The sequence below is a fragment of the Miniopterus natalensis genome, chromosome 18 (genome assembly GCF_054644295.1).
Source record: "Miniopterus natalensis isolate mMinNat1 chromosome 18, mMinNat1.hap1, whole genome shotgun sequence".
NCBI classification, from domain to species: domain Eukaryota; kingdom Metazoa; phylum Chordata; class Mammalia; order Chiroptera; family Miniopteridae; genus Miniopterus; species Miniopterus natalensis.
Window position 1 is genome coordinate 35,865,083 of NC_142098.1, and position 13,153 is coordinate 35,878,235.

General features: G+C 53.9%; 1 protein-coding gene across 1 annotated transcript; it reads left to right on the plus strand.

Moving 5' to 3' along the window:
* Positions 1–4,908: 4,908 nt before the first annotated feature.
* On the plus strand, positions 4,909–9,497 carry LOC148091063 (cell adhesion molecule CEACAM21-like). Its single transcript, XM_087826734.1, has 3 exons — positions 4,909–4,972; positions 5,846–6,199; positions 9,217–9,497. The coding sequence occupies exons 1-3, from the start codon at positions 4,909–4,911 to the stop codon at positions 9,495–9,497; spliced, it is 699 nt and encodes a 232-aa protein (XP_087682860.1).
* Positions 9,498–13,153: the final 3,656 nt, after the last annotated feature.

Genomic DNA, 13,153 nt, shown 5'->3' on the forward strand with positions numbered 1-13,153 from the left:
CTGACTGGGGGGGGGGTTGGGGGGTGGACCAGAGACTCTGCATCTAACAAGCTCTCAGGGGAGGCTGATCTTCCTGGCCTGTGGGGCACACTGGCAATAGCAAGGCTGATGGGGACCCCTTCCCCCGAGAGGATGACCCTCTCACCCCAGCATTGGTCTCTGCGGTGCCCTGGTCTTTGGTCTGTCAGCACCTCACAGAGAGCTCCCTGGGGCCCCCAAACCTGGGGATTATTTATGTTTGTGACACAGAAACTCAGCTGGGCACCGGGTCTTCCTCGTGTTCCCAAATGCTCTGGGAAGGCTGGGCTCCCTCCCAGCAGGAAGGTCACAGAGATGACTCTGGAGGTGACAAGGGGTCAAGCAGGGTGATCACTGCAGAGGGCGCCCACCTTCTATCTCAGGTTGTCACCCGCCTGGCCTTTGCTTCCGGGGACAGAGACGCAGGACCAGGAGTGTCAGAGGAACCTGCAGTTCCCTGATGTGAAGGGGGGTGTCCTGTGTGTCCTGGGGGAAGGAGACTGTGGTGGGCGGCCAGGCGGCTGTGGGCTCCCTGGTCCTCGGGAAGGTTTCAGGGAGACCCTCCCTCTCCGTGTCTGTTGGCTGAGCCTGTCCTTGTGCCCCTGAGTGTCGGGGCAGCCTCTGTCCTCTGCCTGGGGGCTTCCTGTGGTCACCCCGCCTTGCCCATGGCGGTGCAGGCACCCCTGGGCCCGGCAAAGTCAGAAACACCCAAACCTGTGGGGAATTTTATGAGTTCATTTGAGCCAAACTGACCTCACCTGCCTGGAACAGGCCTCAAAGCCTGAGGAGGAGGCAGGTTTGCAGCTGGTTTGATACATTGTAACAGAAAAGATGGAAAGTTAGTGAAACCCGCTGGCGCAGTGAGAGAGGGTAGCTGGGGAGCTCCGGCCCCATGAAAGGCATCCGGAGAAACATGCTCTTTACACTGGGGGGTCCCGGACGGTTCACATTTCAGCACCGAGAGGGGGGCGGGGAACCAGGGGCAGGGGGCTCTGCGGTCTCGGACTCTGGTGCCAGAGGCTGTGCCTTCAACTGGTCTAGCAAAGAAAATTACTGAGACGTGCCAAAGGCCATGTCATCCAAGACGCATAAGAACAGGGGACAGGGCTCACCTAAGGTAAAACCTGACCTTTGCTAAGGAAGCTGTAGGCCTGGGACGTGACTACCTGCCATCACCTGCCCAATTAGGAATTTACAGCCAGTGTCAGGCACTGCCCAGGAATGCTGACCAGGCTCCAGAAGGTGGGCTCTGACCTCCAGACTGAGAGACTGGTCAGTCGGCGGCTTGTCGCTGTGTCTCATGCCTCCTGACTCCATCCCAGGGCAGGGCGAGCCCGGTGAGGGGACAGGCATTGTCCAGAGTATCACGAGTCCAGTGTCACGAGAACTGTCTCTATCTGGTGCATGTGCTGTTTCAGGAGGAGCTCTCTGTCTCCTGATTTCAAAGCAAGGGCCTGGTGAGGGCTCCCCTGAGTCTTTTCGGAAAGGGTGCCAGATGGTTGATCCCCCAAAATGCCCTGTGTGTTTCCCATGAAAGCTTTGGGATGTTGCATCCAAGTCATCTGTGTCCCCCTCTGTCACCTGCTCTAGGCCTCCCATGGGACCCAGGAGCTGGAGCAGCTCCACCTGGAGACTCAACCAGGGGAACTGTGGGTTCCTCTGTTAGGGATGGGGAGGCCCCCCTGGGACTCTCAGCCCCTCTGAGGTGGAAGCAGCCACTGATCCTGGGTTCTCCTGTCCCATGTGCGCGGGAAGTTCCCCTTGTTGCCCAGGACACCATGGGCTGGTGAGATGTCTTCTGGGACCACACCCAGGTGTCCCCACAGAGCAGGGAGCTTGGGAATGGGGAGTCATCCCGATTCCTTTGAGGTAAGGCTGGGCTTTCTGCTGCCCTGGTAGAAACTGTGCCGGGGTTGGAGAGTCCTAAGTGTCCACCAGGTCAGGCCTGCATGGGAACAGGAAGGACACAGGCTCCTGCCCAGCCCTGAAGGCGTGAGATGTCACTCAGAAGGTGGGGATGGGGAGGGCTGTGATTTTCAGGGAGTCAAGAAGGATCTGACTCCTCACTGTTAGGGGGTTCCTGTCCCCCCCCCGACTGTAATTTGGGGTAAGGACTTGATCCTGGGACATCCCCGGGCATTTGGTGGCCTCCTTCCATTCTGATACCATTGCCTTCATGTCTGTAAGGAACATGATTTGACTGCAAGTGTCACACAGGATGACAGGCTTCCATTGTGTGGTTTCCCTCACCCATTTAATGAGTGTTTACTGAGCGAATGGAACAGTTTCTACCAGGGCAGCAGAAAGCCCAACCTTACCTCAAAGGAATCGGGATGACTCCCCGTTCCCAAGCCCCCTGCTCTGTGGGGACACCTGGGTGTGGTCCCAGAAGACATCTCACCAGCCCATGGTGTCCTGGGCAACAAGGGGAACTTCCCGCGCACATGGGACAGGAGAACCCAGGATCAGTGGCTGCTTCCACCTCAGAGGGGCTGAGAGTCCCAGGGGGGCCTCCCCATCCCTAACAGAGGAACCCACAGTTCCCCTGGTTGAGTCTTCAGGTGGAGCTGCTCCAGCTCCTGGGTCCCATGGGAGGCCTAGAGCAGGTGACAGAGGGGGACACAGATGACTTGGATGCAACATCCCAAAGCTTTCATGGGAAACACACAGGGCATTTTGGGGGATCAACCATCTGGCACCCTTTCCGAAAAGACTCAGGGGAGCCCTCACCAGGCCCTTGCTTTGAAATCAGGAGACAGAGAGCTCCTCCTGAAACAGCACATGCACCAGATAGAGACAGTTCTCGTGACACTGGACTCGTGATACTCTGGACAATGCCTGTCCCCTCACCGGGCTCGCCCTGCCCTGGGATGGAGTCAGGAGGCATGAGACACAGCGACAAGCCGCCGACTGACCAGTCTCTCAGTCTGGAGGTCAGAGCCCACCTTCTGGAGCCTGGTCAGCATTCCTGGGCAGTGCCTGACACTGGCTGTAAATTCCTAATTGGGCAGGTGATGGCAGGTAGTCACGTCCCAGGCCTACAGCTTCCTTAGCAAAGGTCAGGTTTTACCTTAGGTGAGCCCTGTCCCCTGTTCTTATGCGTCTTGGATGACATGGCCTTTGGCACGTCTCAGTAATTTTCTTTGCTAGACCAGTTGAAGGCACAGCCTCTGGCACCAGAGTCCGAGACAGCAGAGCCCCTGCCCCTGGTTCCCCGCCCCCCTCTCGGTGCTGAAATGTGAACCGTCCGGGACCCCCCAGTGTAAAGAGCATGTTTCCCCGGATGCCTTTCATGGGGCCGGAGCTCCCCAGCTACCCTCTCTCACCGCGCAGCGGGTTTCACTAACTTTCCATCTTTTCTGTTACAATATATCAAACCAGCTGCAAACCTGCCTCCTCCTCAGGCTTTGAGGCCTGTTCCAGGCAGGTGAGGTCAGTTTGGCTCAAATGAACTCATAAAATTCCCCACAGGTTTGGGTGTTTCTGACTTTGCCGGGCCCAGGGGTGCCTGCACCGCCATGGGCAAGGCGGGGTGACCACAGGAAGCCCCCAGGCAGAGGACAGAGGCTGCCCCGACACTCAGGGGCACAAGGACAGGCTCAGCCAACAGACACGGAGAGGGAGGGTCTCCCTGAAACCTTCCCGAGGACCAGGGAGCCCACAGCCACCTGGCCGCTCACCACAGTCTCCTTCCCCCAGGACACACAGGACACCCCCCTTCACATCAGGGAACTGCAGGTTCCTCTGACACTCCTGGTCCTGCGTCTCTGTCCCCGGAAGCAAAGGCCAGGCGGGTGACAACCTGAGATAGAAGGTGGGCGCCCTCTGCAGTGATCACCCTGCTTGACCCCTTGTCGCCTCCAGAGTCATCTCTGTGACCTTCCTGCTGGGAGGGAGCCCAGCCTTCCCAGAGCATTTGGGAACACGAGGAAGACCCGGTGCCCAGCTGAGTTTCTGTGTCACAAACATAAATAATCCCCAGGTTTGGGGGCCCCAGGGAGCTCTCTGTGAGGTGCTGACAGACCAAAGACCAGGGCACCGCAGAGACCAATGCTGGGGTGAGAGGGTCATCCTCTCGGGGGAAGGGGTCCCCATCAGCCTTGCTATTGCCAGTGTGCCCCACAGGCCAGGAAGATCAGCCTCCCCTGAGAGCTTGTTAGATGCAGAGTCTCTGGTCCACCCCCCACCCCCCCCCCCCCAGTCAGGATCTGCAGTTGCACAGGCCCCGGGGCCCCGCCCTGTGCACAGGAGAGGGGAAGGGGGTGCCCCATCCCCACATCGCTGGATCTCAGCCCGGCCAGGCCTCCAGGTTAGCTGAGCAGTTGTGGATGCAGCATTTCTGAAATGTCACCTGGGCATTGTGATCTTTACAAAGTTTCACAGGTGATTCCAATGCAGACTGGATGTGGCACCCCTGAGACAAGAGTTCCTGAGGTAGCCCCAGAACTCCTGCTCTGAAGGGAAAGTCAAATGTGAGAAAGAGAGAGGGTTGGGGGGGCTACTGTGCACCTGACTGGGAGCTGTGGGGATGCGGGGACCTGTACCCCCAGGCTGGTGCTTTTCCAAACACAGCATATGAATGTGTGAGTGTGAGTGTGTGTGTGAGTGTGTTCAGATGCCTCAGCTGTTCCCAGGTAATGGAAACATAGAGGGATGGTTAACTGGAAGGAGGGGACAGGGGTTGCAGGAATGAGGGGAGGGAGGGGGAGGTCCCTGGGCACTGACCCCGCCCTGACCCACATGACCAGGGAAGTTATCTTGGCCCACAGGAGGCTCAGCACACAGGGAGCCGGGACAGCAGATCCCCCCGTGAGGACAGAGGTGCCTGGGAGCCTTACTGGACCTCAAGTTCTTCTCACAGAAAGACGGACAGAGCAGGCCGCAGCCACCATGGGGTCCCCCTCAGCCCCTCCCTGCAGAGCACTTCTTTCCTGGCAATGGCTCCTGCTGGCTGGTAAGGAGGGGACAATTCCTGGGGGTGGATGGAAGGATGGGAGACAGGGACTGGCTAAGTCTCCTGGAGAAAACTGCTCTGAGAAGGGAGGAAAGGCTTCTCTTTGGGCCTGAGAGGAGAGGACAGGAGAGCACAGTAGGATGGGGGAGGGGGCTCAGCAACAGAAACATCCCAAGATCGGGACGTGGAGAGGGGCCGAAAACCCTGATCGCTGCTCATTTCCTAAGTTATTCACCACTGAGCATTGAATTTTCACGACTGACCCCAATAATAACAATTTATGTCAGGTGACACCAGAAAAATTTTAAGCAGGGACGCTAAACATTGTCCTCACCACCAACTTCAGAAATGGGCAGATACGCCCCAGGAGGTGGACAACCCTGGGAACACTCACTCCTTCACCCCCAGATGCTTGCAGTGTGCTCCAGGCACTGGGGGCACTGCCCACATGGAGCTCACCTTCGGTGGGGAGAAAATAGACAAGAAAAGATCTACTTGTGCCATGAAGTAGATGTCGTGAAGGGAACAGAGTAGGGACAGGTCAGAAAGTAAAGGCAAAAGGTCTTTAGAGGAGGTGGTCAGGGAAGGTGTCTCCCAAGGACACCCCTGGGAGTCAGCAGGGGCCTGAGGACAGTGAGGGGGTGAGCCAGGCAGACACCTGGAGAGAGTGTTCAGAACAGGCAATTGCAGGTTCAGAGGAGCTGAAGTCATGGTGGCCACGCTGCTGACCTTGACCATGGGACACACACACACACACACACACACACACACACACACGAAGGCTGAGAGATGAGACCTGCTCAGGACCCAGGGCCTCCTCTCTCCATCCCAACACACAGACCCAAATATTGACCCATTTCTCGTCCCTCCTAGCCTCACTCTTGACCCTCTGGAGCGCGCCCGCCGCCGCCCAGCTCAGTGTCGTGCCGATCAGCGCGGCCGAGGGAGAGGACGTGATTCTCCGAATCCGCAACAAGCCCCCCCATGTCGCAGGCTTTCTTTGGTACAGGGGGGAGAAGGTGGACTACAATAATTTCATTGCATCTGTTGCATGGCGTGTAAGGCGATACAGGACAGGGCCCGAATACACCGGCCGAGAGACAGCAAACCTTGAAGGAGCCCTGATCATAAGAAAGGTCACCCTGCAGGACACGGGAGTCTACACCGTAATAGCCCAGCTTCAGAATTCACAGCGAGAGATAGGGTTTGGGCGCCTCGATGTGTACGGTGAGTGACTGCTCTCGGCCTCTGGGTGTCGGTGGGGGGAATTCTACTCCATACACGGGACTGACTGCCCTGGACTCTCCTCCGTCTCCCTCTGCATCACATCCCGGGCTGGGTTTGGGCCTTTAGTGCAGGTCACACACAGTGGACACAAACTTCCTGAGATCAGAGCTCCCTTCCCAGATGCCAGCCCTGCAGACATTCACCACCTTAGAGAGGACCAGTCTCATGGGAATAACTCAGCAGAGGGAGACCAGTCTCAGTTCACCCCTGGGCCCCTCCCCATGACCATGACCCTGAGAAAGACCCTGCAGGGGATCCTCCCAGAGAAGCTCAGCTCAGGCAGCCACCTCGCAGAGCCCTGTCCTAGTGTCCTGACTCCAGGGATCCTGGGAGCCTGTGACAGGTTGGCTTTGGCTTCCTTGGAAGGGCTTAGTGAGAGCAATAGTTTCCCGTGTGCTGGAGTCACAAGGCTCCTGAGCTGGTCTCTGGCCAGGGCTCAGTCTTAAGAGCCACATCTTGGCGGGAATGGAGCCTGGTCCTTCACCTGCATGCAGAGTCTTTTTAAAAAATTTTTATGTTTTTATTGATTTCAGAGAGGAATGGAGAGGGATGGAGAGGAATGGAGAGAGAGATGGGAACATCAGCGATGAGAGAGTCATTGATCGGCTGCCTCCTGCACGTCCCCGACTGGGGATCAAGCCCGCAACCTGGGCGTGTGCCCCGACCGGGAATTGAACCTTGATCTCCTGGATCACAGGTTGATGCTCAACCACTGAGCAACACTGGCCAGGCTGGATGCAGAGTCTTTAAAACTCTGGCCATACAGGACAAGCTCCCTGTCTTTGCAGGGGCTGAAACCCATGTCTCAGACCCACTGCTGCTCTCTAGAGAAAGTCATTCATGTAGATGGTTTTAGGCCCTGGAATATTAATAATAATTTTCACATATGCAATAATTTTAACTTCTTTCCAAATTGCTGTCTCATAACCAGCAAACACAAATGGTCTACAAGGGTCAAATTTCAGCAAGTCCATGCTCCCCTCTTGCCACCTCACCCCTTCTTCAGCAGGGGGAGAGTGGCTTTAATGACCAAGGGCTGAGCACATGGTTCTGCGGCCACAGTCAGCCCCTGCCTGTCCCCTGCACTCTTTTCTAGCTCATTCCTTGGGCTCTGCTTTATCATTTATTAGCTCACTGGCTCATGTCAGTCACACTCCCCTGGGAAGTCTCAGGGCTTGGCCCAGTGGCCTGAATAGTCAGTTGACCATCAGCTTGCTCTTGGCCCCCATGTGTTATTTCTGCTCCAACCCCAATCTCAAGGATATTCTAAAAGAATGGAAACACACTTCGTAGAAACACACTTCGGCTCGGCAATGGAGGTCTGTGAAGTTTAAAGGAACGGCCCCTGGCCAGCCAGGGAGTCTTCGGGTCAGCGAAGACTCAGAAGAAGTGCAGGGTGGTCTCTGACCCCCAGCCCAAGGTTTTTCATGATCAAACCCTGATTCTTAGCTGACACCCGAGAAAGTTTGTACCTTGCAGCAGACAGAGAGCCGGAGGCCTCGCGTCCCCTGAGTGCTCAGACCCCTGTGCGTTTGCCGTGTGGTGCACAGACCTGCCTAATTCTTCTAAGGGCTGGAGCTGGCTGAGAGCTGAGAGGTCCGGCTCTGATCGCAGAAGCCCTGGGGAGCCTCGAAGGTACCACGCGGGGAGTGCTGTCTGCGTTACCTGCGCATGGACTTACCCACCCCCCGCGTCGCAGCCAACAACCCCGACCCCGAGAGCTTTGATTTGCATTTTCCTAGCGATAGCGATGTTGAGCGTCCTGTCATGTGCTTTTTGGACATTTTTGTATCATTTTTGGAGAAATGTCTATTCAAGTGCTTTACCCGTTTTAAATCAGGTTTTCTGGTTTTGTTGTTGAGCTGTCCAAGATCTTTGTATATTCAGGATATTAAACCCTCACCTAAATGCAATTTGCAAAGTATTTTCTCTCATTCCATAGCTAATCTTTCACTCTGTTGATTGTGATTTTTGATGAATATAAGTTTTTCATTTCGAGAAAATTCAATTTATCTAATTTTTTCTTTTTTCGATTGTGTTCTTGGTGTCATATTAAAAAAAGTCATTGCCAAATCCAATGTCACAATGCTCTCCCCTATATTTTCTTCTGAGAGTTTTATAGTTTTAGGTCTCACCTTTAGGATTCGATGTATTTTAAGTCAATTGTTGTGCGTGGTATAAACAAGGGTCCACTCCATGTGTCTGCGTGTGGATGTGGCTGTTCAACACCATTTGTGTGAAGACCGTCCTTTCTCATTGAACAGTCTTGGCTCCTTGCCCAAACCATTTGATTGTGTCTTTTGATGAATAGAAGTTTTTATGCCATTGTCACACTATTTTCTTTACTTTAGTTCTATAGTAAGATTTGAAATTAGGAAGTGTGAGACCTGCAATTTCATTCTTCTTTTGTAAGATCGTTGCAATTATTTGGGGTTTCACTGAAATTCCATATGAATTCTATTAAAAGTCATAGGCCTTTTAATAGGGATTATGTCATATACGCAGATAGTTGGGGGGTCTTTCAATGCATAAACGTGGATGTCTTTCCATTTATTTGTTTCCTTTTTACGTTCAGTAACATCTGCTTGTTTTCAGTGTACATCTCTTTCACCTCCTTGGTTAAGTTTAAGTATTACATTATTTCTGATGCTGTTGTAAATGTTATAACTCATGTGGGCCGGGAAGGGAGGGGTTCCCTGTGCTGAGATTACAAAGATGCCTGTGTGAACAGGTCAGGGGTCACTCTGGGGTGATCTAGGATCAGAGAGGAGGTGCAGCCCTACCTAACACATTGTCACCTGAACAAAGACAATTCTCCTTCTGAAGAGGTCAGGGCCACCCTCTGGTGACCTTTACAGAGCTCACTGTGGACTGTTAGTGACTGAGATGTTTGAGGAAGCTGTGTGGGCCCAGGTCCCAAGCCCTCATTCAATTATTCATGTCCTGTTTCCCCGCAGAGCGCGTGAGAGTGCCCACCCTCCTGGCCAGCAACACGACAGTCACAGAGCACAAGGACGCCGTGGTCATGACCTGCTACACAAACGCCATCTCCACTCAGTGGCTGTTCAATGCGGAGAATCTGCAGCTCAGGGACAGGATGACGCTGTCCCAGGACCACAGAACCCTCACCATAGACCCCGTCCAGCGGGAGGATGCCGGGGGTTATCAGTGTAAAGTCTCCAACCCCATCAGTTCCGCTGAAAGTGCGCCCGTCGAGCTGGATGTGAGGTCCCAGTGACCCTCCTCCGCTCCTCTGTGTCCTCACACTGGAAAAAAATTTTGCACCTATTGAAATCGATTGGTGGTGGTGGCGGAAAGTGCTTAGAAAACTTGCATTGAGTCAATAAACCCTAAAAAATGCGAGCTGCCGTCGTCGTTATTGTTGACTTAAGGTCACATTCCACACCAGCCCCCACTCCTGGTTGGTCTCATTTGCACCATCTCCACAGTGGAGGTGACACCGGGTGCTCACAGGATGGGCAGTGGTCATGTGATGACCGGTGGGAGCAGGCGATAAGCTCCCGGAATCCAAGCTCTGTCCCTCCTCCAGGGAGACGTGTGGCGGGCACCGGGACACTGCTGTGGGCAATGGGAAAGAGCACCCATGCGAGTTCAACACTGACTCTGTCTCCTTGTTTGATTTCTCCAAAAATTACTAAAGCCTTTTCGAGTATTCTCATGTTTATGGCAATAGACTTATTTGCATAAGTTCAGTACCACCCTGTCCTTGTTAATAAGACATAATTGGAAACGTTGGTAATATAACCAAGGCTTTGGCTCAGTGTCCCAGTTCAGGCTGATGCCCTGAGAATTAGAAATGACCTCGCCCTTCATGGAGCTGAGTTTGACCTGATGGGTCTTTTGGAATCTCCTGGAGGAAAGGTCATCGCCCAAAGCTGCAGAGCCTGCGGGTGAGGCGTGAGGGGGGGGCTTCCTGACCTCCAGAGGCTGTTAAAACTCCCACCTGAGGTTTCACAGAAAAACCTGTGTCAGAGCAAACTCTGGTGAATGTCGGTTCCTGTGCACTCAGGTCACCAATCAGGCCAAACCCAGTGACACCAGCCGTGTTGTAGGATCAAAAAGACTCTTCTTTTTTTGAGGGAACATTTGATCAAAAGAAAGGTGACTGTAGAGAGAAAGGTAATGTGTTTCCTAATTGGCTTTACACAAAAGAAAAATAAAACGTCTCATGGAATCCTGAGGATTGGAGGTTTTCATATTTTTTATTTATTGTTTTTATTATTTTTAATCCACACGAGGATACATTTTATTGATTTTGGAGAGAGAGAAAGGAGGAGAGAGAGAGAGGGAGAAACATCAATGTAAGGGAGAAATATCCACAGGTTGTCTCCCATAAGCGTCCCCACCAAGGATCGAACCTGCAGACTTTTGGGGTATGGGATGAAACTCCAACTGAGCCACACTGGCCAGGGCAAGGAGGTTTTTAGTTTTGTTTTTTTTTACTTCTTGGTTTTAAAGATCCCCACCCAAGTTAGAGACTGGGACACAGAAACACCAGGAGAATTAACTTTTAATAGAAGCGGCTCAAAGCACGTGGAAGCTGTTGGGTGGCATGGATACACGTGGAGTGTGTGCCCGTGTCAACACTCATCAGGACGTATGCTTTGCATGTGTGTGGCTTGTCTGTCGCTTATACCTCAGTCAAGCTGTAACCAAGGCTCGATGGCGTGAGTCGCTCGCGTGGTCGGGGGGGAGAATATTGTTCCTCTATTACTGCTGTTCCCAAGCGGGCGACCCTGGCCGTGTGCCCGCGGGAGGGCAATAATGACACCAGCCGGCCTTTCTGAGCCCTCACTGTGCGCTGGCCCTTCGGGCACAGTGGCTCATCTCATCACCAGGTGGGTCTGCTGAAACCACTCACTCGCTCGGCTCTCCCACCTCCTGGCCTCCCCTGGCTCCTGCCCCTCGGGAGCTCTGGCTGAGCCGGGCTCCCTCGCCCTCGGACGCCCCGCTTCGGGAAGGGCCGCCCTGGTCACTCGGCGAGGGCCGCAGCCCAGCTCTGTGAGGTCGCCGTGCCCGCCCTTCCCCCTTCCAACCATTGTCACATGTGATCTCTGCTCATTGATCAAACGCGACCAGCCGCTCGCCCCGCTGAGGCACCGCTGAGACCCAGGGCAGACAAGACCCAGGCCTCGGACCTGCCAAGCGGTGGGGAGTCGCCCCAAAGCCAAACGACGGCAACGAAAATATGTTATGGTATGGTAGAATAAGGTGAGTTCTCCTTGGGGTGTTTTTTCTTCTTTTAATTTAAAAGTGTTAAAGCAGCCAGGAGGGAGTGACCTGAAGGGTGCAGAGGAGGAGGGGAGAGGAGGGGAGGGGAGGGGAGGGGAGGGGAGGGGAGGGGAGGGGAGGGGAGGGGAGGGGAGGGGAGGAGCCCTGAGGGGGGGCCATAGGCCAGAACTTTATCTTTATTCTCAGTAAACTGGGGAGCCACGGGGGGAATTCAGAGCAGGGGTGGGGGGTGAGTGCTCTACGTTTAGTGAAGGGAACCAAAATTTTGCCACCCAAAAGTTTCTTTTGGGGGAATATTGATTTTAAGCTGTTTAGTAACTAACAAAACTGAGAAAGAACTATCAGTCCCACCCGCATCCTGCCATGGACTCAGACAGAAAAAAGAAAAACCTGCCTGGGGGAGGGAATCGGGGCATCTGCCTGAGGCCGCAGGAGCCGGGGTCTGTCTGCGTGGCCCGAGGGGGGTGCAGTCAGCCAGGGGACAGGCGGGGCGGGCAGGCCAGTGTGCCAAGAAGGGGCCCGGGTCTGCATTTGTCCTGAGCACAGCCGAAAGGATTTGTTGAAAGACCGGATGTGGGGTGTGAGAGGAGAACAACTGGGAAAACACAAGGAGATTCAGGAAAATTCTAGAGGAGCACAGTGAGGTGAGGCATTTGGCTGGGGTCAAGGGTCCTAGGGCATCTTGACAATGCCTTTCAGATATTAGCTGTCAAGTAAATAGTTGGACATCAGCAGTAATGTCCAACTGGTCTCTCCTGACCACTGCCGTGTCCCCAGGGCCCTGGACAGTGCCTGGAAGGCACAGGGCAGGAGTGCGTGACACACTTCCAGAGCCAGCGAGTAAACAACGACAAACAGTCGGATCGTCTCCTGGACACCCTTGCACAATATTTCTAACTAAGAAAATACAGAGACGCCATAAAGTAACCACGACTACAGGGGCCCTTACAAACCCATTTGGTTTTGGAAGTCACATCAGGACCTTTCTCCAGCATTCACGCTGCGCACATTTTTGAACGAAATTAGGTTAACCATGAAGGTACCCGGGTGACATTGAAGCCTAGCAGGCACCCCTCTGCGAGACTCCCACCCCCAGTGCCCCAGCAGAGACGGGACTGCAGTCCCTCAGGCAGGCTGGCCAGGTACTAATCAAAACTAGGGACATGGAACAATGCAACAAAGGGACCGATTAAGCAGCAAGAGATGATGGCGTGAACACGAACCTGAGCCATGAGTAAGGGTCACAGGACGCCTGGTGCCTCCTGAACAGCTGCGGATAATATAACACGAGGGACTCAACTAAGACGCCTCGGAGGGACGCTCTGGACAACAGAGCAGGAAACCTTTTCATTAGCAGAGTCAAATGTGTCCTTTAACTTTTCTCTAATAAGAAGTCAAAAGTCCATACGCTTATATTGATAGAACAGTGTTTCAGTATTTTTACGTTTTTTTGGTATGATTTCGGTACTCAGCCACTTTAATGAAATGACTAGGTCACCAGATTGAGCTTTTAGTTAGACTCGCTAAACCTGCCTGAGGGTCACGGCTCTGCTGTGAAGGAAGCAGGGCCTTCACCCCAGATATGCCTTCATGTCTGTAAGGAACATGATTTGACTGCAAGTGTCACACAGGATGACAGGC